Source organism: Dendropsophus ebraccatus, chromosome 8 (assembly GCF_027789765.1).
Source record: "Dendropsophus ebraccatus isolate aDenEbr1 chromosome 8, aDenEbr1.pat, whole genome shotgun sequence".
In the NCBI taxonomy this organism is placed as follows: Eukaryota; Metazoa; Chordata; class Amphibia; order Anura; family Hylidae; genus Dendropsophus; species Dendropsophus ebraccatus.
The window spans coordinates 32,453,166-32,480,280 of record NC_091461.1 but is presented as its reverse complement, the minus strand read 5'-3'; the positions used below and the strand labels follow the sequence as shown (position 1 = coordinate 32,480,280).

At 40.6% G+C, this 27,115-nt stretch overlaps 1 protein-coding gene across 4 annotated transcripts in view; it reads left to right on the top strand.

Annotated features, from left to right (window-relative positions):
* BLNK (B cell linker) overlaps positions 1-27,115 on the top strand; it is a 96,079-nt gene that overhangs the window by 51,029 nt on the left and 17,935 nt on the right. For 2 of the 4 annotated variants that reach the window (XM_069980124.1, XM_069980123.1), the window contains exons 2-15: positions 1,569-1,637; positions 4,792-4,848; positions 9,804-9,856; positions 9,942-9,985; positions 12,872-13,016; positions 14,864-15,078; positions 17,445-17,484; positions 18,856-18,945; positions 20,204-20,229; positions 20,340-20,362; positions 21,745-21,781; positions 23,023-23,053; positions 25,666-25,720; positions 25,924-25,960. In XM_069980124.1, coding sequence (XP_069836225.1) covers positions 1,569-1,637; positions 4,792-4,848; positions 9,804-9,856; positions 9,942-9,985; positions 12,872-13,016; positions 14,864-15,078; positions 17,445-17,484; positions 18,856-18,945; positions 20,204-20,229; positions 20,340-20,362; positions 21,745-21,781; positions 23,023-23,053; positions 25,666-25,720; positions 25,924-25,960 — 922 coding nt within the window. The remainder of the gene's footprint in view (positions 1-1,568; positions 1,638-4,791; positions 4,849-9,803; positions 9,857-9,941; positions 9,986-12,871; positions 13,017-14,863; positions 15,079-17,444; positions 17,485-18,855; positions 18,946-20,203; positions 20,230-20,339; positions 20,363-21,744; positions 21,782-23,022; positions 23,054-25,665; positions 25,721-25,923; positions 25,961-27,115) is intronic. The other 2 variants (XM_069980126.1, XM_069980125.1) reach the window with 1 other exon arrangement.

Below are 27,115 nucleotides of genomic sequence, written 5' to 3'. Positions count from 1 at the left end.
TGTCTTCCTGTCCCCCGCTGAACACTGTGACTGACTTGTTTCGGCAGTGATGGCCCCCTCGGCCAGTAAATCCCAATGTAAAAACATTGTATCCCTCTATATAAAGATATTAAAGCAAATGTACCACTAACATTAATTTGTGCTTACATTTGGATTTACTGGTTATCTGTACTACCAGACGGTATACGGTTCCTGAGCTACTACCAGAACGTACATGGTGATTTTATGCTAACCAGTGGTTGAGGCTATACAACCAGGTCAGGTGAGCCTGGCCTTTCACTACCTTTGCGCTATTATTTTTTGTTGTACATTACCCTCTGCCTGTTTTTATTTTTATCTAGCCCGCTCAGCCAATCACTGACTGCACTGTCACTACCCTCTTAGGGTAGGCATACTGTATGTTGCTTAAGGTTGAAGAACTTGTTGGTTGACTATTCACTGAAAGGACCGAAATTGTCCAATTGTCACAGATTTTCCAATGGTAGAAGCTTATTTGATCAACTCTAGAGGGCAAGAAAGTAAGTCTGAGACATGACACAATTGCCTTTCATATCTGCATAGCTAATATTGCTGGCAAGAAAATCTAACGGAAGTAGGTGACTACTTTCCTTAAAGCCTCCAGTAAGTCCTCCAGTACAGGATGCCCTTTAAGAGTGTCCATGTAGCATACATTTCCTTTAAATTGCACTAGAAATTCTACTTGACCATGTTTTCTAATACAAAACCACTCGCAAAAGATCTTTAGTTCTATTTATTTTCTTATATTTTTATATATACAGCTTCATGCGTCAGTGCTGTACAGTATGGCAGGTGATTTCCCAGGCAGGTTTGCCAGGGGAGCGTAGTATGAACAGAGACTAAGCTGACTTATACTGAGTTTTTTCACTTACAGTTCCAATGTATGTCTTTCTATAGAAGTCTTATAACAGTATATCCGCTCCAGTCGGCTAAGTTAATGGTTTTTCTTTCAATTCCTCAAATATATTTCCTGCGTACTGCCAGGTGTTTGTCATGAAGCATCACAGATCTTTCACTCTTCTAAGACACAGATCACAGTTGTGTTTTTGTTTTTAAAGCAATGTTGGGTCTAATGCCAGGAATGAGGTAAAGCTGGAATGTGACCAAAAAAATCAGATATTGCAGCGCTTGATATGTCAGGGTTAGGTAACATTACATTTTTAGTTACAGCAGTATTTTGGCAAAAGATTATCAATATTATAATTATTATTACATATTTTTTTTACATTTCTTTCATAAAGTATAGAACTTTGTAACATTATTTAAGAAACAATTTTATTTTTTATGTTTTCATTGACTGGCAGTAGAAAGTGGGGGATTGCAGCCCCTCTGCTGCCCCCAGTGGCTGTATCAGGAACTGCAGGGCTTCAGAAGCCCTGGTCCTCACACAGTTAGAAATCGCTAGTGCTGCTGCATGCAATGTTAGCTATACTCGGCCTCCCTTAATGTCTATTACAATGCATATATATTATATAGATAGATAGAACCATATTATCAGAACCTAGAAATGACAACTGAAACTCATTATTCTTTTCTTTTTCTCCCTATAGGCAAATCCAGAAACTTGTCACTGACATAAAGAAGAATGAACCTAACAAAATAATTCAAAAATTCATGAAGTAAGTAATTTCACAAAGTAATGTACAAAAACAAATGTTTCCGTAAGCAGCTGCACATTTTCCAGCAGAGGTCCCCATAAGAGGTATTACATGGTGCCAACTATATGAACTGGAATAGAGAAGAATGGAGTGATGTTAAAGAGGAACTGTCATTAAAAATAACTTTTGACATTGTTCACTACTAAGACCCACTGTGATCAGGAGATATAGCTGGGGAGCAGCAGCAGCGCGATTTACTCCCCGGACAGCCACATAGTCTGACAATGTGGCCTCATAGACATTGTAGGATTTAGTAATTACAGACATACAGCGGGGGAGTGGATTGTGCTGCTGTGTCTTCTCCCGGGCTATATCTCCTGATCGCAGTAGGTCTCAGCAGTGAGACCCCCTGTGATCAATAACTTTTGACATGTCAAAAGTTATTTTAAATGACAGGTACTCTTTAAGGATCACTAGAAGATAAATAGTTTATTGGGATGTGGCTTGGAGGGCATTATATTGTCCATATTGGCAGAGATCTACAGCTTCTCTATATCCCACTGGTAAAATGTCCATCTTGCAGAATTATGTCAGGCAGTGAGTAATAAGAAGGGCAGAACCACCATCCTGACTACACTTCCTCTTTCAGCTTTTTCATCTTTCATCCAAAACAGATTTATGTTGCAGTTCACTTTATTTTTTTAAAGCGGAAGTCTCACATTTGTATAGAAATATCAGAACGTGTTGTGTTGCCCTGCTGTCCAAGGATCAACCAAAGGGTAGTGGTAAGGGGAACTGTAAGAGAAGAAAGGAAAGGGGTCAACATAAAAGAAACCCTGTCCCAAGGCATAGCAAAGTCATGGATGGGCACCGCTCACATACTGGACATAAAGTGAACTGCAGTAAAGCATACAGCAAAATGGCAACATGAACAATTAAAGCGGAAGTGAACGGGCAAGTGAACCTGCTGATATGCGCCACCTGCTAATAACCGTAGGACCTCAGTGCCGGTCTTCATACTCCTGTGGGGTCCAGTACTGGGCAGATTTTTGATAATTCCCGATATGCTAATTAGCAGGTTCCAAGCATTTGGGGTGTTCCCCGTCTGCCTGGAGCACCCGCTCGGCCCACCTAGCCTGCCCTCCCGGCCTGCCCACTATGCATATTCAATATTCATAGTTAGGCCACTTGTTACAGGCTGCTCCCTGTACATGCACAGTAACAAGCGGCCTAACTATGCATATATGAATATGCATAGTGGGTGGGCCGGGAGGGCAGGCTAGGTGGGCCGAGCGGGTGCTCCAGGCAGACGGGGAACGCCCCAAATGCTTGGAATTATCAAAAATCTGGCCAGTACCGGACCCCACAGGAGTATGAAGAACGGCACTGAGGTCCTACGGTTATTAGCGGCTGGCGCATATCAGCAGGTTCACTGGCCCGAACCTGCTGATAGTGCCGCTTTAATTGTTTATGTTGCCATTTTTCTGTATGCTTTAAAAAATGCAAATGCTTTAAAAGCAAAAAATCCAAATGTATATATGATTGCTTACCTGCATGCCCCAGTTCTGAAATCACCCAAAAATCTGTGGTAATTCTGTAATCCTTTCCCGTATCATCTCTTCTCATCCTGACCTATCTTACTGCAAGACTGTGTATTCTAATAAGCAATGGTTTGAGGAAGTTTGTGGTAAAGCAGGTATAAGAAAGAAGAAGAGGGTATTTATACTAAACCATTTCGAAGACAGACAGAAATATACATTTTACTAAAATCTAAAAAAATTTAATTTTGGGAACACCGACATTAAAAAAAACTTTACTTTTTTAATTCTGTGATTCAATTTTGTGATTCATTTTGCAATGTTTTTAGTGTAGAATATAGTATACAATATAGCATTACTATATACAATATACAACATAGCATAATATACAATATATAATACACAATATAGCATAAATAAATGAATATAATTTACGATAGATAGATAATCTTTGGTTTAATTTACCATAAATTTACTTTTAATGTGCCATTTTAATAAAATGTTGACAAGTCATACACACTCAGACTCCCACCTCTTAAAGGAGAAGTCTGGCGAAATTTTTTATAAAAGTATTGTAATGCCCCACAACTCCCAGAGCTGTGCGGGCTGTGCCTGCTGGAGAGGATGATGGTAGGGGGATTCTCAGTGTCCCTCCAGTGCCGTGTCCCTCAGTGTCCCCCTGCCATCATCCTCTTCAGCAGCCACAGCCCACGCAGCTCTGGGAGTCGGGTCGTGACATCACCATGTTATCCAGGAAGTGACATCACCATATTATCCAGGAAGTGACATCACCATGTTATCCAGGAAGTGACATCACCATGTTATCCATGAAGTGACATCACCATGTTATCCAGGAAGTGACATCACCATGTTATCCAAAAAGTGAAGCCTTTGTAGTAAGTAGTATTAAGTGCAGGGAAAAAAACACTTTATAAACCTTTCCCATAATAAGTGTATATTGGTGATTTGTATAACTTTTAGGGGGCAATACAATACTTTAATAAAAAATTTCACCAGACTTTTCCTTTAAGATGGGGAGAGAAGTGATCAGCTGAGTGCTTCTCCCTACAAGTTCTAATGGGGGACTTGGCAACCAGACCCCAACCAAAAGTTGTTTTGTTAAATGACATTAATGCTTGCTTTAATGCTTACTTCTACAAAAAAAAAAAGTTAACCAGTTTTGCTGCTTTTACTCTGCTGGTTGCTACCAGCATAAATGTTCACAGGTGAATTATTTTTCTTTCAAATCAACTGGTGCCAAAAAGAGCCAGAGATTTGTAATTTACTTCTATTAAAAAATCTCAAGTCTCCCAGTACTTATCAGCTGCTGTATGTCCTGCAGGAAGTGGTGTACTCTTTCCAGTCTGGAGAGCAGCTAAGTACTGGAAGACTTGATATTTTATTAATAGAAGCAAATAGACAGTTCATTTGAAAGAAAAAACATTTGGGTAAACAACTCCTTAATTCTTTGGTTTTCTTTTTGTCCGTGAAATTTGTTTTGTCCAGAGAAAAACAAAGAAAGAGATTGATTGACAATCCTGCTCCTTTTTGATTGCTCTCTTTGCCTTTTATGATGTGACTTCTTCTTCTGCAGTCTATGGGTGTAAGCTTTCTCTCTCTGTCCCTCCAATATTTAGGTTCCAAAATGATCAGGTGGCGTTAATTTGTAAAACTGGGAAAGATACATGGGATCGGTATGGAAATCCTTGCATGCTTCAATCTGCACTCTGATTTATTTTCTTCTCTGCTTTTTTGTTTGCTGTCCTGTTTGTGTGTTATACAAATTCTGTGCATTGAAATGTTAATTTCAGGTAAAGGAGATTATATATATATATATATATATATATATATATATATATATATATATATATATATATAAAATTATCTATGTGTGTGTTTGTGTATACATAACTAGTAGTGAAAAACGGGCTCTAGCTAAAGTTAGCTTGCTGTAAAGTGCAGGGCTCCATATTCCCAGAGTTCTTTGTTAGAAAATGGAGAAGTTGTGCTTTAGAGGATATAAAGGAAGTAAAGAATAATAATAGTGTCAGGCTGCGATGGCATCAGATAAACCAGAAAGGGGGATATTTGTATAGTTGCTAAGGGACTTCCTTGCTCTTGTTTAGTCCTGTGATTTTTTTTTTTCTTTTTAAAGGGGTTATCTGAGACTTTAAAGTGCCCCCCCCCCCCCCCCCCTTAAACCACATGTACCTTCAGATAGCTGCTTTTAATCCAAGACCTGTCCTGGGGGCAGGTGATGCAGTTATTGTCCTAAAAAATAACTTTTAAACTTGCAGCACTGTGTCAAATTGCCGTGGCCTAGAGTATCTGTGCCCAGGCTTTCACCGTCTCTCCTCCCCACCCTCTTCATCATTAGGAATGCCACTGGCAGGATATTTCCTATTCCTCTGCATTGCACAGTTGCCTTAACAATCCAGCCTATGTGCCGTGCTGACACAGGTGAGGAATAGTAGAAAATGTGCCTGGAGCATTCCTAATGATGAAGAGGGCAAACAGGAGGGACTGAGAGTTGGTGCCAGCCTAATGCTTAGACACTCTAGGCCATGCCAGTTTGACGCAAGGCTGCAAGTTTAAAAGTTGTTTTTTAGGACAATAACTGCATCACCTGCCGAATGGACCCCAGGACAGATTTTGGATAAAAAGCAGCTATCTGAAGGTACAAGTGGTTTGGGGTGGGCAGATTGTGGGTACAGAGTCACTTTAAAGACCTAAATAAGCCCCTAGGAAAGGCCCATTTACACTCGCAATTATCATTAAGATTTTTTGTTGTTGTTTCTTTGTAACAATATAATCCTACATGGAGTCACAGTAATTGCTGACAAGGCATAAAATGGATGTGGTGTTTCACAGGCAGATGTGTTTTCATGCCATAAATAGGCAGCATTGCTGGCTAGTGCACATACCCACACAGTGACTGTATAACACCATTGTACAGTGAGTGGATAACACCCCCATACAGTGACTAGATAATATCACCATGCCATGACTGTCTACTACCACAGACACAGTGAAGTGCAGAATAAAGGATTAATGGGGTTGTGCAGGCATATGGTCCTGGTCCATGTGACTTCAGGTGTGGAGAGGTACAACTGTTCCAGGGGTGGGAGAGGTGCTACGGTGACATATAACACTTGGCAATTACAGGTAGGAGACTTTATCTTGTTGTTACATTACCATAAAACATGAAGCGATCAAGTTCATTCTTTGGACAGAGGAAGAAATCCGCCCGTGCATAGAATGGAGTCTATGACACGGGCAGAGATGCCAGCCGCTGTCCGCGAGCGGGCGCGAGCAACGGATTATGCTAAAGAGTTTCCGTCTGTTTTAAGCAGTGTGCACATACCCTTAAAGTCCAGTGGCTCAAAGGTGACATTGTCTTTGATTAGAGTCCTTCCTTTTCCTATGGTACCCTGACTACCATGATAATCTCTTTCAGCTACAGTTAAGCCTCCGCCAATCTCATATATACGTATAGATCATGAAGATTAATGCCCCAATGATATCTAAGGTAACCTTAGTCATCTAAGTCAAGGTAACCTTATAGCACAGAAAAAAAGCTGAGAATCCCCATAGATAGGAACGTGGTCAGAAGGGCCCAGGCCCTGCCACAATAATGGCCCACGGGTCCTTGTGGAGCTCTTGTTGGAGCCAATTACTTGCGGCCAGGGTCTAGTTCCTATATATATTGTTCTGTAGATAAAGCACAATAATTTCCTTTGCTGGGCCTAAGGAAACTGTTCCTGCTGTGGTCTCATGAAGAGATGGTAATGTATATAAACAGCAAAGCAGGAAACGTTTCAGGCCATGTGATTGTGAGTGGAGACCAGCGAGGTAACCTTATGTGTTCTTTATAACAATATCTTCGTTTTCTAGATAACTCATGTGCTTATGACTTAAAAGCAAAAGGCAGAAGTCAGAGGAAACCTTACTGATCTAAAAACTAAATAGACAAATGGACTCTCTTTAAAATGATATACAGGGATATAAGGAGAGTGGTTGGATCCAGGGTTCAAATGAAACCCAGCACGTCTGCATGCAGTTTTGTATATTCACCAACACACATTGGTTACCTATGAAACTGGTCCTAATGTGGGTCTGTGAATGGTGGAGACTGTGAGGACAGAGACTGAAGACTGGCAGAATTTTTCTACAATACGTGTATATATGTATATATATATATATATATATGTGTGTGTGTGTTCCTACTGCTTATGCCCTGTAAATACATTCCTAAATGTGAAGGGGCTTTAATGTGTGCGGGACCCCCTCAGCCCTGCACACATTAGTTTCCCTGGATCTGGCATAATGACAGGCAGCTGCAATCACACAGCGTTCGCGATTGCGGCGTTTAAGGGAGCCTGTGACAGCAGAAGTACTGTACCTGTCACTGACTAATGGGGACTTCGGAGTATGAATACAGGGGTTCCGACGACTTGGTGTAGCATTGATCAGTATAAGCAACCAGTTGATTGTGTGTGTGTAGTATGTGTGTATATATAAACAGGTCCCCTAAGGGGGCATGTAAAGAACAAAAAAAGTTTTTCAAAACATGACACAACCCTTCCCCCAATAAAAGTGGAATTCGCCCCCTCTCCCATTTTAACCATTTTAAAAATCTAAATGTATATTAAAAAATCATATTTTAGATTGTAGCATCTGGAATTGTCCGATCTATTAAAATATAACAATATTTTAGTGAACAGCGTAAATGAAAAATGGAAAAAAAACACCAGGATTAATGATTATTTTAAATAATATTAATATTATCATTAGTAAATAATTAATAAGTGAAAAAAAAATTATCATAACCCCCGATATTGCACCAATATGTCATTAATAAAAACTATAGATCATGGCACAAAAAATGGCGCCCTAACCTGCCCTTTAAGAGAACACTGCTTCAATGTGACCTACAGTATCCTCCTCCACTCCAAGGCGGGTAAAACAGGCGCAGGTCCAAGGGTTAATGGTGACATAAAATATCTCTCTTTATCAAGTGTGGGTATTTTGCTGCTGTTGATTCTTCTCTGGGTCACTTCCTATTTCTTCTAGATGATAGGAAGCGATTGCCAGTCAGTCACATTTGTTTCATCCTGTAACACAGTTTGCACCCTGCCTGTCCACTACATTGTCTGCAGCATCTCCCGTGGCTTAAAACTGAACTTCTACTACACTTCTAGCATTCTGCTTGCACACCTCCCTTTGTGATGGCGATTTTCCCCCTACCTTATTGCACTAAATAATTTATTGTAAATTCATTACTCTGCAATTTAACAAGATTGGAATATGTGGACTGGGAACGTTCCAGAACAAGGTTGCATAGCTAGGCCAGAGAGAACAGGAGTAAATTATAAATATCTAAAGCTGTGCTCCGGGCTCAAATCGCAATAATAGTAAAGGTTTTAATTGATGGTAAAAAAAAAAAAAAACACTTAACAGTCCTCTGTCCATCCAACACTTGGCTGTTTTTAAAAATATAATGTACTTTAAAGTGCCACTGTCATCATAGAAAACTTTAGGCATGTTATAGTGACATGTTAAAAGTGTTGATCGTGTCAGGGTCTGAGTGTCCAGACCCGTACCAATCGGGAGAAGTCCGGGCTAAGCGCGGTCTTCTCCTGGCTGTGTGTCACGTGATCAGCCGACTTATAATGTAATGTAATGATTGTTTGTTCAATTCTAATAAATGTTCTATAAAATTATCCCAATAAAAGAAGAGGAATGATTTAGAAAGCTAGGTAATATTTTATGCTTGGTATAGGTCCTCTTAAGACAAATCAAGTCAGTAAATGCGGCTTCAAATTTTTTAAAGAAAAATGCTATATTTTTAGATATTGTACAGGTTTTTTTTTTTTAAATAAATATAATAGCAGTAGGCGAAGACCCAATTCAATTAGAGCAATTCTATCAGTTTTTTCAGGAGACAAGCTGTCCCATTTATTTTTTCTTCTTGGGTATATATTCATTCATATAACTCTCAACTCTGTGATCAAAATGGCCAGCAGTTCTATTGATAATCCAAATTTTATATTAAAGTGTGCCTGTCATGAGGCTGCTGCTGGATCAGTGGTAAAGTCCATTCTTCAGGCGGAAGTCCTGGGCTCCATGACCTGATCCCGCTACCTATAAAAGATGGATGCAGCCCTAGGACTGCCTGGAAAACATGGCCATTGAATCCCACTGCTTGGAAAAGATGGATGCAGCCATAGAAGACCAATGTCTGGACCCATGTTTTCCAGGAAGCCCTAGGGCTGCATCCATCTTTTCCAGGCAGCGGAATTAAATGGCTAAAAGATTGGGTTTGGCCAACCTTGCTGACCTGCTGCTTACTACCGCTCAGATTTTATAGTCCTGGATGGTGGACTTGTGACTAGTCTAAACCATATGCCGAAACATTTATCATTATCCAATAGGAACACTGTAAATAAATGTCACCCACTGTATTCTTCTCTCCTTGTCTTTATGTATGATACTAACCACATACTCTGTGTGCTTTGCATTGTATGTATCATGTACAGTATATGTCCGGAATGTGGCCTAAAACAGATCATGCAGCTTTTCTATGTTCTTGTGCATCTTTCGGCAATTCTTTTTCTATACTGTAACTGTAACTGCTGTCTCTTTGTAGTATAAAAAGCAAGCCATCTCCACCGACTGTGCCGCAAAGAGACTACCACACAGGTAAAATGAACTATATTATTTTTTGTTGTCTTAGACTTTTTCTATTCTCCTTCTTGGTATAACATATTGTGGTTTCTATCTCCAGGTCCACCAGGTGGAGAGGATGATGACTGGGTCGATGACTTTGATGTAAGAATCATTTTTAATATTTTAAAACTGGAACCTTACAAACGTGTAAAAACTTGTACTAGAAGAGGGTATAGCTGCAAACATCTGGCACACTTACAATATAAACCCGGCATTCTTTGAATAATAATATTAAAGGGGGTGCTCTGGGCGCTGGACAATGCCCGCTATGCATATTCATACAAGCTATTACTATGCATATTTGCATATATAGCGGCCAACAAGCAACACAAGTTTGAACTAGGAGGTACTTGCCATGTGTGCACAGGTGCTTCCTGCTAATTGGGGTCACATGGGTCTTACCAGGAGGAGTGCTGACACTCAGAAAGAGGAGAAAAGTAAAATACAGACAAGGAGAGAAGGACCTGCTGCACCTCACACCTATGGCTGACACTAATGCCTCTCGGCTACATTTAAAAACCAACGCCAGGGTGTTTGTATATAATATGATCAAACTATATTGCCTTATGTACCACGTGCAGGTCCTCTGGCTCACATGAGTCCCTACACTAAATCAACACTGTGTTTAGTATATCACTGTATCAGTATATCACTGACAACATGATGATATACAATGTCGAAATCCTGCTGACGCCCATCGTATACAATGCGGTCAATGGCGCTGCCGGTAGAGTTCCATCTCTGGCACATGCCTGAACAAAGAGCGCAGTGGCAGGATTTTGACAGTGTATCCTGCCGGCAGCAAAGAATGAAAGTAACACTTTAATATACAGTTTTTCATTGTTACTGGGGCATGTATAGAAACTCCTGTAACAGGAGAAACCACTCCATATGGTGGTCACTGGCAGAGCTGATCTTATTCTGTCAATCTCGAGTCCAAAAAATGCACCAGCAATTGTTATTGCACATGAAGAAATCTCCAGGATCTCCAGCACTGACATGTCACAACCCAGATGATAGACTGGCTGCTCAGCCAATCCAAGGCCTGGACAGGACGCCGCTCCGGTCACTGATTAGCTGAGCGGCCAGTTCATCATCAGATGTGATCACAAGTAGGGGAAATGCCCTCCGGCGGGGTCACAAGGCCGGTACCGCAGCTCACCGTGGGCATGGGGAGAGGTATGTTTTTGTACTTGTAATCAAATTCCCCCTGCTGGATTTTAAAAAATCACCAGACTTCTCCTTTAAAGTGTAACTATAACTCTTGCTGCGGCATCCTAAGCCTGTGAGGATCTTTTGTGTCACTCATACAAGTATCCGAACGTTTCACATGATGGAATTACACAGACTGTGTCACATAAGTCTGTGACAGGACTCAAGGTTACACGTTGCTGTCACACAGCTGTAACAAAGATGATTACAGCTCTGCCTCCCTGACTCTATACTTACATCCACTTACCTTATTTAGGAGAATATAGAGGGAAGGATACTCACACTACCCTCCCAGCAGGTAGAGATGCTACTGCCTCTTACCCATCATGTAACGCAATACTGAGGCTTCATGGGATTAACCGCAAAGTATAGCAGAAGAGAAAGCAGGACAGGCGAAAATCTAAAATTCAAGGTGGTTTTATATGAGAAGTAGACAGGAGGCAGGACTGCAGAGAAGGAAGTATAAAACACAAGAACAAATACAGAATATAGTTGGGTGGGTGAGTGCAGTGATGGAGAGCTGCGTTTCCGAGGGAGGTCATTTTTAACAAACAAACAAAAAAAAAATCAAAGGATTGCTAATTTTTGTTCTTCATGCCTCTAAGAAAAAGGTATGAAGCAGGTTCAACTGGTTGAATGTACCCCACCACAGCCTATCCTATGAATAACCAAGCCCTTCCATAACTTCATTGATAGAAGTTACAGTATTAAAAAAAGTTTTTTTTTTAATAGAGCAAATGTAGTAAAACTAAAAAGAAAAAACAATATAAATGAATTATGAACAATAGCACAAAGAAAAAAGTGAAAAACTGCACTCACCGGCACAAGTGACAACTTCTTTTATTCTTACAAGTGTGCGGACATCATGGAGCAGACACCAGCTGGGTGCGGGCACACCTGCAACCAGCTGGCGTCTGCTCCATGATGTCCGCACACTTGTAAGAATAAAAGAAGTTGTCACTTGTGCCGGTGAGTGCAGTTTTTCACTTTTTTTCTTTGTGCTATTGTTCATTATACAGACTGTTTCCAAACTAGCACCGCCGACCGCATCCCCAGCTATTACCTGTTTGCCAGAGGGTTCAGCTCCAGGCTATAGTGCCGACTATCTTTTTTGCTTTGTTGATAAATGAATTATGACCTGCAGAATAAAGGCAACGGGGTGAATTTATTAAACATAAAAGTTGCATATTTTTGCAGAAAGCCCCTTTAAGTTCCATCAGGTACATTTGCTTTAAGCATTGCATAGAATGTATAGAATGGCGTCGGCGCGGGGAAGCCGTTGTGGCTGTCCTTTTCTTGATCCGCAGCCTGGTTCCTGTGTACGGCGCTGTTCTATTCATGGGCACCGGGCTGGGGGTGAAGCACTGGAGGCAGGCACTGGGCTGGGGGTTAATTAATGGAGCTGCGTTTAGAGGAGCGGGGTGCCCCTCCCACTTGGGGCTGGCCCGCCTCCAGTGCTTCCCCCCCCGGCCTGGTGCCCATGAATAGAACGGCGCCATACACAGGAGCCAGGCTACAGATCAAAAAAAGGACCACAGGACCAGCTTTCCCCGTCTTCCCCGTTCAATACATAGGCTAATAGGCCTGATGGTACATTCGCTTTAAGGGGTTTAAGTGTTATTAAGTTTTTATTTGCCAAACTATTCAATAGTTTTTTTTCTTCAGAATGTCCTGATTTTTTTGCTTGGGCCTTAAATCTGAAGATTGACGTGGGTATGGTTTCTGTGGTTGAAATTTCTTCATCTGAAATGCCATTCTGCTTTGTCTTTCACAAAGGGAAGTGACTATGACGATCCAGACGAGCATTCTGATTCAGAAACCTATGTGGTCCCTTCAGACGATGAAAGCTATGAACCTCCACCAAACGACAGTCATGTGTTGCCACCATTTAAGACCTTAGTGGGAAAAAATGGATATGCAGGTATCATCACTAGGAAATTCATATTATGTATGTTAGTGTTATCCGGAGTTAAAATTGTTGCAGTAAGTTTGAGTCCTTCATTCATTTCTATCCCCTTAATACTCATTTTGCTGCCAGATTATTGTACGTGTGTCCTTTCATTCAAAATGGTGGATGGGAGATTCAGAAGTCTATAATGTGCCGTGTCAGCGTTAATTTCTTTGTACAACTGTTCACAGCCCATGCGATTCTCTCACTGCTAACTACCTTTTGTGTGATTTCCTCCCTATCTACAGCCTATGTGAGATGGCTTCCATGTATGTTCTCCCAACTCTCCACACTTTTTTTCTGCTATGTGTAACCTCCTCCTACTTAGCTCAACACTGACAGAGAAGAAGGGTAGCAGCTTAGAGGTTGTCTTTAAAAACCCTTTTAGAAACTTAATTGATTTTCTATTTAGGAAGCGAATAACTCGCACAAAAAATATGTAAATCGTCCATAGTCTTAAAATTATTTAATGTATGATGATTGGCAATTGTGGGAAAGTTTCTACAATAACCTTCTCTTATTTCCTTATGCATTCTATATTTCTAAGTGTTCACCTTAGGAATGCCTTTTTCAAGCCTGGCACACTATAATCTGAGGGCGTAGTCCCTGATTATAGCTATTTTCTGAAAGCATGTACTCCTAAAGTAATTGACTATAACCAGTGTGCAACGTGCACAAGTGACTCTCTTTTTTGCTGAATGATCCCCTCCATGATATGTTTAGCACACTAGCTCACACTTGCAGCTGTGCATATTACACCAGTCTGTCCCATTTAACTGACTAGGAAAAGCTTTAGTATGAGGAAGACTGGTCATGGACAAGTTACTCTGTCTAAATAATGAGGGCCATGTCTATGCAGTTTAAAGAATTAGACCCTACATTAGAGATGAACGAACCGTGTTCGGGTTCGAGTCGATCCGAACCCGAACGTTTGGCATTTGATTAGCGGGGGCTGCTGAACTTGGATAAAGCTCTAAGGTTGTCTGGAAAACATGGATACAGCCAATGACTATATCCATGTTTTCCACATAGCCTTAGGGCTTTATCCAACTTCAGCAGCCACCGCTAATCAAATGCCGAAAGTTCAGGTTCGGATGGACTCGAGCATGCTCCAGGTTCGCTCATCTCTACCCTACATAGCTCCTTATTAAAGCACATATTTTCATTGGTGGACTGAGATTGCATGTGATCCTATCATACTCAATATCTAGAACACACATAAAATAGTTTTGAATGGATTTACCCTTTAAGGGTGGGTTCAGACATGCCTGAATCGCAGTGGATTTCACGCTGTGATTCCAGGTACTGTCAATTTGTATGGGATTACATACTCGCAGCGGATTTTTCTGTATGTACACCTCGTCCCCTTTAACCCATCGCGGCCCTGTGAATACTTTACTGGTCTGCGCTCCGGCCTGCTTCTGTTGTTCCCGGCTCCCTGTTGTCCCGCTCAGCCAATGAATGGCTGCGGTGGGACAGCACACTGGTTCTCTGAGCGGGACATCAGGGAGCAACAGGAGCAGGCTGGAGCGCGGACCGGTAAGGTGTTAACCGGGAATGAACATGGGAATGAAAAATCATGGGTCACATGGGAATGAAAAATCTGCCGCGAAAATGTAAACCTATACAAACTGTACCGGGAATTGCGGCGATTCCAGGATGTGTGAACCCACCCTTAAGAACTTTATTGGTCATCGTTAGGTTCATTATTTTACTGTGTCTTTTCTTTTCTTAGCATAGTTTACATCACAGACGTTTAGCTGCTGTACTATCATAGTTCATTTCTAGCAATAACTCCATTTTACCTCATACATCAACAGATAAACAAAAACCAGAACCAATGAACCAGCATATGAGGCAACCACCCAGACCACATGAGCCATTTCCCAAACCCCAGCAACAGTTACCCCCAGTTTCCAGTCGACCACCTATAGGAAGCAAACCATTGCCAAAGCCAATGCCTTCTCCAAGACATCAGCCGTCACCGATCATGAGAAAACCAGTAAGCCTACCACAACAGGAATGGGAGGACGAGGTAAAGAGCAATGAAGCTGACAAAAACAGTCTCAATTACAAGTTCTATATGCATAACAATTTCTTTACATATAATGGGGCTTAAAAAGGTCTTCCTAGAACCGGGGCCATGTATTTTAGGTAGAGGGCGTTGCCATTTGGGCACGGAGTAGTAGTCTGGGATTATGCAATAGTAAGAATATAAATATATTCAGAAATTTCCCACTGTTCCCTTACTCACTAACATTGACGTTAAACTTGTTGAGGGACAGGAAATTGTCATCTCACGGCCTGTGAGAAAACCACATTACCAGATAAGTCATTCACTGCTGGTCTAACCAGTTTTTATAGTCTTTGTATTTCTGGAACATATCCCTAGGGTATATCATCACTGAATAGTTTAATTGAATAACATTTTTAAAATACTGATGGAATGAAAAAGAAAACTACATGTTCACCCTCAAATTCGTTCCACATAAAATAGGTCTTGTGAAGCTGGTGTGGTCAAGAAGGGAGGGGGAGGAGAGGTTTGTTTCTAGTCTACAACCATGGAGGCTCATAGGCCTTCTGACTAAACTGCTATGGAAACCTGTGTGCAAAATTTTAGTTTTTTTCAGATTTGCTTTTACAGTAATATGAATACAGAGCTGCCCTTTCTGAAGGGTTATCTATAATGATGAGAACCATCCACAATAAAGATTGGGGTGCAAACCGTGACTATAAACATACCAAATAAACAGAGAGGGAAAAAAGCAGGCATTTAAAAATTTACTCAAATATACTGACGTAAAAAGATGATACAACTTTATTAGCAAATGGACTATAGAAAGGAAGAACAAAAAATAAAATAATAAAAAAAAAAGTTTAAAACCTTGGTATTATGCCCAACTGAGGCTTGATCAACAGGGTCCCCACTAAATAGAACTGCAAAATTATAGGAATAAGGTTAAATGGGCTGATATCTCCTGGCTCAGCAACAAATAAAGTGTCACCAACTAAGAAACCATTTGTCCAACACAACAGATAAAAATTTATTAGCGAAATAAAAATACAGTGGTGCCTTGGATTACGAGCATAATTCGTTCTAGGACCGCGCTTGTAATCCAAATCCACTCTTAAACCAAAGCAAATTTTCCCATAAGAAATCATTGATACACAGACAATTGGTTCCACACCCCAAAAACAATGATTTTTTTTTATTCTGAATAACATGTAGAACAGATAAAACAAACTATGAGAAACAGCTGAATATGTGATATTATAAGTTACTGTACAGTATAGCAATCAGCATGTGGTGTAGCTGTGTGTGAGTGCAGGCACAATATAGCAGCAGTGTGTATAGCTGTGTGTGAGTGCAGGCACATTATAGCAGCAGTGTGTATAGCTGAGTGTGAGTGCAGGCACATTATAGCAGCAGTGTGTATAGCTGTGTGTGAGTGCAGGCACATTATAGCAGCAGTGTGTATAGCTGAGTGTGAGTGCAGGCACATTATAGCAGCAGTGTGTATAGCTGTGTGTGAGTGCAGGCACATTATAGCAGCAGTGTGTATAGCTGAGTGTGAGTGCAGGCACATTACAGCAGCAGTGTGTATAGCTGTGTGTGAGTGCAGGCACATTATAGCAGCAGTGTGTATAGCTGAGTGTGAGTGCAGGCACATTATAGCAGCAGTGTGTATAGCTGTGTGTGAGTGCAGGCACATTATAGCAGCAGTGTGTATAGCTGAGTGTGAGTGCAGGCACATTATAGCAGCAGTGTGTATAGCTGAGTGTAAGTGCAGGCCCATTATAGCAGGAATGGAGAGGATAGGAAACACAAGGACTGACAGAGACTGCAGGGAGCATGAAGGAATGAGCAGGGCAGATGTGGGCACATATTTGCAGCACTCTGTCCAGTGAGAGAGGGGATACAGCTATGAGATTACCTCCACAGTCCTGTCCCCTGATGTAAGCCGCAGCCTGAAGTAGATCTGCTATGATTTGGAAGGTGAGAGAGACTTCCTGGGTCAGAGTACAGTGCTGTAGACCCCGCTATGCAGACCATGTCCCTCCCCCACTCCGACTCCCACCAAGTACAGGGAGTTCTTAAACCTAAGCAATGCTCTTAATCCAAGTTACAATTTTGAAAAACTGTGAGCTCTTAAATCAAAACGCTCTTAAACCAAGTTACCACTGTATATACATGATAAATCAAAGTAAAGGAATAACTTAAACAGTAAGCGACTGTCTTAAAATAAAAAAAGGGGGGGGGGGGTGAAGTAAAATAAGGTATATGAGGGGAACCCAGAGTATACCTTCATTGTCTTGTATACCCACTGTAATATTTAGCCATATTTCTGTTTTTCTTAATCCAGTCTTCTTCTGTTTATACTGACCTTTTTTTTTTTCCAGGGAAATTACATTGAACCCATTAAAGAGCCAGTGAAAAATCGTAAGAGCCTTCTATTTTCCGACAAGTGATATACAGTACTGATAACTGTATAATACATTTTGGTTGAAAGAACAACAGTATAAGACAGCACACATTAAGTAACACATAAGCGACAGGCAAAATCCAAATAATAATGCTTTTGTGTCATTCTTTAAAAATACCACTACATAGTGACTGTAAGGCCACCATACAGTGCCTAAAGAGTGGGTAAATAATGACACCATACAGTATGTTGTTCAATAATACTGCCAACAGAGCGTCGAGCTACACCAAATGAAAGTGCGCTGTGCGGCACTAAACATGAAGAAAATGTCCCTTTTATTGATATTCCATAAGGCTGGGTTCACACTACGTATATTTCAGTCAGTATTGTGGTCCTCATATTGCAACCAAAACCAGGAGTGGATTAAAAACACAGAAAGGATCTGTTCACACAATGTTGAAATTGAGTGGATGGCCGCCATATAATGGCAAATATTTGCTGTTATTTTAAAACAACGGCTGTTGTATTGAAATAATGGCCGTTATTTACTGTTATATGGTGGCCATCCACTCAATTTCAACATTGTGTGAACAGAGCCTTTCTGTGTTTTTAATCCACTCCTGGTTTTGGTTGCAATATGAGGACCACAATACTGACTGAAATATACGTAGTGTGAACCCAGCCTTAAGATGCAAAAGGTACTTGAGGAAGGACCACTTTCTCCTTGGCCTATGGCCGTTTTGTGTTACACATGCTTTGTCATGGCCTGTGTTGGAGCTATGTAAACACATATTATTATTATTATTATTATTATTATTATTATTATTAAAGGGGTACTCTGGTACTCCGCTGTTGCCTCTGTTCGTGACAGCAACTGTCCAGAAGAGCAGCAAGTCCCCATAGAAAACCTCTCCTGCTCTGGACAGTTCCTGACACGGACAGAGGTGGCAACAGACAGCACTGTGTCAGACTGGAAAGAATACACCACTTCCTGCAGGACATACAGCAGCTGATAGGTACTGAAGGACTAGAGATATTTAAATGGAAGTAATTTACAAATCTGTATAACTTTCTCAAATGAGTTGATTAGTTGGTTTTATTTACCAGAGTACCCCTTTAAGGCCTTGAGTAAAGCAAAATGGTGGCAGGAAGAGCAAAAGGTTTGAGTCCTCCAGGACCTTTGTATTGTTAAAGAATATCAAATAATGGGACATTTTCTTCATGGTGGGCGCTGCCGATTCTTTTTGGATGGTATTCATTAAAGTAACAATCCTAGGATCTGTGCTGGACATGTGTTCCAGATAGAGGGTAGAATATGTGATGAAGTGTTAGATCAGAATAGGGAAAATACTTTAGGATATCTATTCAGGCTATTTTATGCTTTACAGCTCCAAGAGTGAACAGACAGACCAAACCCATGCCCCTCACCCCTGGAAGGTCTCCCACCCTGCAACATCCTGAACCTGAAGATGATAACGGTAAATTCATGGATTATTTGATTTAACTTTTGTTTTATAAAAAAAAATAATAATAATAATATATATATATATCTCACAATCAGAAGTTACAAATACAGACAATGGACTGAACAAATCTAAAAACCTGATCTTGGAATTGAAGTCTTATCACCTAGAATCTGTTTCCCTACGTGCACAAGGTTTATAATGACCATGTAGCCCATAGCCTTTGGTTTTTATATATAAGTAAAGAGCTCCCTCCTGTGGGGTCTGACTAAAGTATTTTACTATTTCTCTGTATATATTATTACTGGTTTAGTATACACTGCAGGATTTAGAATTATTCATTTTTGTCTCAACCTTTCCTGCTATTCAATGTAATGTGTAAAACCGTATTGTTAGAGATATATTGTCATTTAACAGACTAGAAAACAGTCACATATATCTAGAAATTAGAGAAGGGAAGCAGAGGAGACTCCTCAGATCCATTTTTAGTGCCTGAATCCAAAAGTGCTACTTTATTGATGAGACGTTAAAATATACACTGACATCACATAGAACCCCAACGTGTTTCACCTGCGGTTATGCAATCTTAGTCATGGCTGGTCTTTAAAGTTTCCTGAAACCAGCATTGTGATTTGTTCCCAGCAACCAATCACTACTCGGCTTTTATTTTACCAGAGCTCCATATGGAAAGTAGGGAAGATTTTCTATAGGATTTGCTACTCCTCGGGACAGTTTCTGTCACAGACAGAGGTGGCAGCAGAGAGCACTGTTAGACTGGAAAGAATACATCATTTTCTGTAGGGCAGTGGTAGGGAACCTTGGCTCTTCAGCTGTTTTAAAACTACAACTTCCATCATGCTTGGACAGCCAAAGCTAAAGCTTTAGCTGTCCAGGCATGATGGGAGTTGTAGTTTTGCAACAGCTGAAGAGCCAAGGTTCCCTACCCCTGCTGTTGTGCAAATCCTTATAGCTTTCTGACACCAACTGATAGCCCTTTAGCCTACATCACAAGCCAGGAAAGTGTGTACTGGCAGGCCCATTTCCAACAACTGGCTGACTTATACCACTGCAAACCTGACTGTATTATATCCCTACATCTCCCAGCTGATTAGTAATGGTAGGCTTTGGTACTGAATTATAGCATATAAAAGCCGTAACCAAGATTTGTAGTTAGGCTTCTATTATGTGACATACAACGTGATTTATTTAATTTAATTTATTTATTTATAATTTATTTATTTATTTATTATAATTCAATGATTTTTTTTTTCAGAGCTGTATGTTGTCCCTGAGAATGAGGTAATACACTTAAAACAACTCAGTGCATACTCCATATTAGCCATGTGGCTGTACTAGTGAATGATTGATGCATTGTGTAATTAAAAATTGCTATTTTTTTTCTCTTTCAGCCATCCCCCTCTCCTCCTAAAAGGTATGGATGTCTAATAGATGTGTACCTGCCAAACTAAATCTCGAGTGATGATGACAGCTGGAAAATATTTATACTGCGCGTGTGTGTGTGTGTGTGTGTATGTATGTATATATGTGTGTGTGTGTGTGTGTATGTATATATGTGTGTGTGTGTGTGTGTGTGTGTGTGTGTGTATGTATGTATGTATGTATGTACATATATATATATATATATATATATATATATATATATATATATATGTATGTATATACTATTTGTAGTGTACACTATGTAAAGTGCTACTCCATTTAGAGTGCATTTAAAGGAATAGTCTGTTTTTATGTCTGTAAAAGCTTTCTGTGCACCACCATCAAAACATATTTTGGTTATATATTAGTGGACTATAATATACCAATATATTCTGATGATAGATGCAAAACTGAAGCACACTATAATCAGAGGCTTTACAGCCTGAAGTGGGCAATAACCAGGAACCATAGACTACATTGTACTAAACAGCAAATGCCCTAAAATCTCTGCAATAAAAAACTTGTGTCACTGTCGTGTTTTTTGTTGTTGTAGAAATCAATAGTCCAGGCGATTTTAAGAAACTTTTGTATTTGAGTTTATTAGACAAATATGCCATTATCTGCATTCAAAAAGACTTTCCCCAGGCCCCCCCCCTCCCTCCTCTCTCTCATTCACTGCTCATTAGTCGGGCCCTGTCTGTTCTATGGAGAGGGGGGTGGGAGATTAGTCACAAGCAGAAAAAAAAGGATTACACAGAGGAAGCTGTGTGAAAGCCAGTATTCAAAGGTCAGAGAAGTCAGTGCTGACTTCAGAGGAGATAGCCCAGTGATGTAGCTGTAATTTAACTTTGTTGTCCTGTTTTGGTGCCTCATCTCCCTACACCCCTCCCCTCTCCATAGAAAACCATGAAGACAGGGGGGAGGGCTTCAAACTGCTTTTTCATGATAAAAATGCATTTTTCAGCTAATAAACCCAATGACAAAGTTTCTTAAAATTGCCTGCACTATTGATTTATGCAAAAAAAATGTAAACGACAGTGACACTTTATTGATTATATTGAGCCATATAGTGATATTCTATGCTGTTCCTACAATTTCTCTGCTATGCAACATAAGTAAGGAGGTGATATACAGTACTGCTGTATGAATATATACATCTTCATTGGATTAAGTTATCCCCTTAAAATAAGGCACAGGAGGGCATGACTATTGAGCTGTGTAGTAATCCTTGTAAATTTCTATTGGGCCTTCTAATCCGCACTATGGTATTCTGGAGCCTTTTTAGTATATGTTGACAGATTCTAATTTGGTCAAAGATTTATACTCAAAAACTATATAAAATTAATTATAATGTTCTATTTCTTATTCTTTAAGGGGATCACTGCCTAAAATAACTACTCCATCCCATGTGGTATGTATACAGGCTTCCGGCTATATTAAACAGATGAGTACATAGACTATGGTTTCCTACTGGTCTTTAACATTTTACATACACACATTAGATCTTAAACAGCGACGCTTAATCTAATGGCGGCATCTCCACTTAAGTAGTGATCTAAGTTCCGCCTAGATAGTTTTGGTCTTTGGAAACTAATAACTTTTTAATTATTGCATTCCCACATTCTGACTCTAGCATGCATGAGGATATATGTGAACTTTTTGGGGGGCAAAAGTTGTAGTTTTTCAATGCACTGTTTTTTTTATATAACATGGCAAAATGTTAGAGAAAATTAACATATAAATTACACACAGATAAAATGAGAATATATTACCCAGAGAAATACAAACAATGGAGGAGATTTATCAAACATGGTGTAAAGTAAAACTGTTGTCTCAGTTGCCCCTAGCAACCAATCAGATTCCACCTTTCATTCCTCACAGACTCTGAAAAATGAAAAGTGGAATCTGATTGGTTGCTAGGGGCAACTGAGTCAGTTTTACTTTACACTAGCTTGATCAACCTCCCCCACTGTGTGTGTCTGCTAGATAATGTCCTGTCATTACAGCATCATCTACTCCATTGAGTCCCGGAATTTGTAGGAATGTAATAATGGAAAGGCCCCGTATACCTTCAATAACAAACGGCTGAGCAATGAAATCATCTCCCACCCGTCCTACCCAAAAAGAAATGTTCAGCACGGCCAAGCGTTCCTTTGTTCTCTATGTGGAAGAGAGAGGTAAGCTACAGCAAGAGCTGCGGCTTATCTCCCTTTGAACAAAGGGGTTGGTCATAATTTTCCATCATGCCCAACCCCTATCACTACCGGCATCATTTGTCAACGGTTGTTTGGGAGGGGGGTCCATTCACGGCAAATTGACGGCAAAATCTGCCGCAAGAAATGGGTTTGGGAGACAAAAGTCTGAAGTGTTTGGGAACCTTAAGCTTAGAAGGCTTGTAAATTATTACAACTTCCCCTTAGTAAATTAGAAAGAAGGGAAGGTGGGCAGCTGAAACATCTGAGCTTTAAATGGAAAGACCCTTAAGGCCGCTCATAATCGTGTGACTAGGTTTGCACAGACATCACTAGAAGCAAGCAAGATTTGTTTTTTATTCTTTTTACATATGTTTCGATAAAGTTCCTTAAAATCCCTGAATAGAACGTCATGACATTATAACGTTAACAATAAAATACTTTGCATCTATCTTTTTAGGATCAGGACGAATATGAAGTATGTGACGACTGTAAGTACCTTTACCACTGTTAGGAATTTTACCACATTCGAACATAGAAAACCATTGTCTTTTTATTCTATGAGCCTACAGAATACCAAAAAGCCTCAGTGACAACCAATGAGGCTAGCTTCACAGCTCCCAAAAGGATAATTGCTTGGACTGAACTTTTTAAGGAGCGTGTAAAAGCTTATTAGGAAACCCTGTAGGTATTGCAGCGTTCCTTTCAATAAATTCTGTAATGAGTTTAAGGGTGCCTTCACACACACCGGATCCGCTGCGGATTACACACTCCGAATTTACAGCGAAATCCACTGCAGATCCAGTGTCAGTGCATCCCTATGAGGATTCATACTCATGTAAGTTAACCACCCGGAGGCTGAAGTATACATCCCCTCCTCCCCGCTCCGGGTGTCCGGCGTCTGCTGGTTCCGCTTAGCCAATCAGTGCACTGTCCCGCCGCAGCCACTGATTGGCTGAGCGGGACGTCCTGCAGAGAACCCGCAAAGCAAGCCGGATTGCGGAGGAGGTGATGTATGCACAATCCCGCTGCGAATATGTATTCTCATGGGGATAAATTGGCACTGGATCGACAGTGGATTTCGCTGCGAATCTGCAGCGTGAAATCAGCTGCGGATCCGGTGTGTGTGAAGGCAGCCTAAAGCAGATGTCGCTACATGGTGTAATGTTATATTTTCTATGAAAATTTTAAATTCATTATGATGAATATGTAATAACAAACATCATTCAAATGGGGGCAAATAGTTTAACAGCCCTTTACTAGTTAACAATACTCTTTCAGAAGGACAGGATTACAGGTGGTCTTGGCTTTAGGCTCTCTGCAATAAGTTTATTTTAGGGCATTCTTAAAGGGTACCTATCAGTAGGGGCGTAACTAGAAATTACTGGGCCCCATAGCAAACTTTTGATTGCCCCCCCCTTCCCACTAAATTGTCAATTGTAGTCATAACTAAACTTGTCAGGAGTGCTTGCAGTTAAAGGGACTTTTGCAGAACGCGGGAGACAACCGGTAGCTGCAAAATAAAGACAGCTCAGGGAGCCCAGTGTATTGCAGGAGTGCGCCACCGGTTCCCCTGGTGCGGCGGGCCCCATAGCAACCGCTATGGCTGCTACAGTGGTAGTTACGCCCCTGCCTATCAGTTAAACAAACTACGCAACATGTCAGAGGTTTGTATCAGTCGGCGATCAGGTGCTGAGACCCCCGCCAATCAATAAAATGAAGTGGCAGACGCATGCAGGAGCGCATGCTCTGTCCCCATCTCTGTCTCACTGGAATTATAATGAAGCACTATGGAACTTCTAGTACATCGATAACCGCAAGTTCCATAGGGCTCCATTATAATTCCGTTGACTGCTACTTTGGCAGTGAGACAGAGATGAAGAGACAGAGAGAGCGCTCCTGCGTGCATCTACCCCTTCATTCTAACGATTAGTGGGGTCTCAGTACCCGGACCCCCCCCCCCCCCAACCGATACAACTCTCTGACTGTTCACTTTGATATGTCAGCAGTAGTGGATTATAATAAGGGCGTTTTGGGCGGCAGCCCAGGGCCCTGAGCTCCTGGGGGGCCCATGACCACCCAAAAAGACTTATACTTTCAGTGGTGTACTGTCTCCTGGCTACACTTCCGCCATTATTTGCAGCAAAACAGTTTTTTTATGGCAATTTTGCACAAATCAGGACATCATGACATTATCTACCCTGTACTATGAACACCGAGCTAGTGCTGCCACAGTTACAGTGGGCTGGGGGGGCCCAGGCTTGGTGAACAGCCCGGGGCCTATGGTAAAGTTAATCCGCCCCTGTATAATGTCAGAAGTTTGTTTAAATGATAGGTATGACTTCACAATGATCAGAAGTAAGGAAAGTACCCTTATTAGAAAAAAAGGGGTTGTCCAGAGAGGACAACCCCTTAAACATTCCTTCCTGTCATCAGCTGCTTTTCACTTTCCAGATGTCAGAACACTACATTCCGAGAAGTTTCAACTTCAAAAAACTCGCTAAACAGAGAGAATTTTTTTTCTTGCATAGTTTATACATTTTTTTCAACCACATAACATCAATAGGCAGAAATTCATTTTGCCCTGGGATAGAAACACAGGTATTTCTGGATGTCAGCAAGCACGGGAATGTATAGCAAAAACAAGCAAACATCTAGTATCTTTTATTAAACATTAATGTAGATAGAGCAACACCAAATATTCTGGTATGCAATGTATGGAGTTCTAGGAATCATGAAACACTAAAAAGAAATTTCAAGTGTTCTTTGATTTAAAAAAAAAAAAAAAAAAAGCACAACTACTTTCTTAAAAAACAGCACCATTCTTATCCTCAGGTTATTTGTGGTATTGCAATTGAGCTTAATTCACTTCACTGGAACTGAGCTGCAAAACCCACACCCAAACTAAGGACAGTAGAGGTGCTGTTTCTGGAAGAAAGCGGCCATGTTTTTCTAGGCCTGGATAACTCGTATAAGTAGTTAAGAAAATTTAGCCATTTTGATTAGACCATTTCCAGGGATCCAGTTTCATTGAACATTTCTTTTTACTTTAATCTCTATCATATACCTAATTTATTATACAATGTGTTTGTTTTTTAAACAGTTCTCCCACCAGAACCACCCGTAAAACCCAAGCCATCCCCTTCCCCACGTAATGTGTAAGTATGGCACAGATGAGAAGATACAGAGGGTATGGTATACAAATAATGTACTGAAGGTCCAGATTGATCAATGCCTCAGACAGCAACCACTGCTCAGCTTTTGTTTCTCAAAATCAGGCACATATTTGTCAGATTTATAAATCTGGACCTTTGAGATAGCATATAACTAAAGTTTTATCTCTTTTTTTTCCCCTATGAAGAAGGCCTAAACCTGCTCTAAACCTTGGCCAGAAACCGGTAAGATTATTATAATTTTATAATTTAAAAAAATCTCTATAAATATTGCACAAACATTAAGGCCATCTAAGACTGCTAGGATATGTCCACATGTCATTTTTATATCTGATCTCTAGCAAATCCATACGTGAAGGTCCCCTCAAGAGACACAATGCACATTGCTTAGATCAAGCATCAAGTAAGTAAGGCTGGGTTCACACTACGTTTTTGCAGTTCGTTTATCGTATCTATTTTAAGGGGGAAAAAAATGGAAGCAAAAACAGATGCAATTGTGTGCATCTGTTTTTCCATTGACTTGGTTTCCATTGACGTGGTTGACCACGTTTTTTTCTGTATGTTAAAAGTAACCTTTTAAAAACTGATCCATTTGAAGGATTGCAAAAATGCAGTGTGAAACCAGCCTTATACATGTTTTAAAATTAGACAAAAATAAAATATCAGTACCAGCGGAGGACAATATTGTATATTGCAGTCCTAAAAATACAATACAAAACCCAAGACTAACAATCATATGTGCTTACCTGTTAATTCTAAATCCATGGGCACTGACACAGTATTTTGATGGTTCACTAGTTTCTTCTGTAAACGTTCTTGTGAAAATGAAGGAGGTTCATTTGTTAGGCACCAAGGGCAAAAGTGTTGTCAGGCACTGATGTTCAGTTTTTACATCATACACCTCCCAAATATCCTCAATATGAGTATCTGCTGGGTACAATTTCTCTATTCACACATTTAACCCCTACTTGGACCACCGCGTACCGTTATGTTGTGGTGGTGGTATAGAGAGGGCTCACAGCCAGGGACTTGGGCTAATAGCTGGCACGGAGCAATCTCTGTTGCCGGCTATTCAAGCTGTTTAAATGCAGCTGTCACTTTTGACAACAGCATTTAAACAGTAGAAATATCTGTCATTGGTGGTCTCGTAGTCGAATTGGCTCCATGCGATGTGATCACATGGAGCCAATACATTGTGGAAGCAGCCCGAGGCCTCTGTCTGGCCTCGGATGCTGCCGTTGATCGGCAATTGCTACAGGCTGCCTTAATCGTCCTGTAGCAATTGATTGCAGAAGCAATGGATCCATGCAGTTGATCCCTATGAGCAATTGAGGAAAATTCCATAATAGAAGTTTAAATGAACTACCTTTTCCTATATTT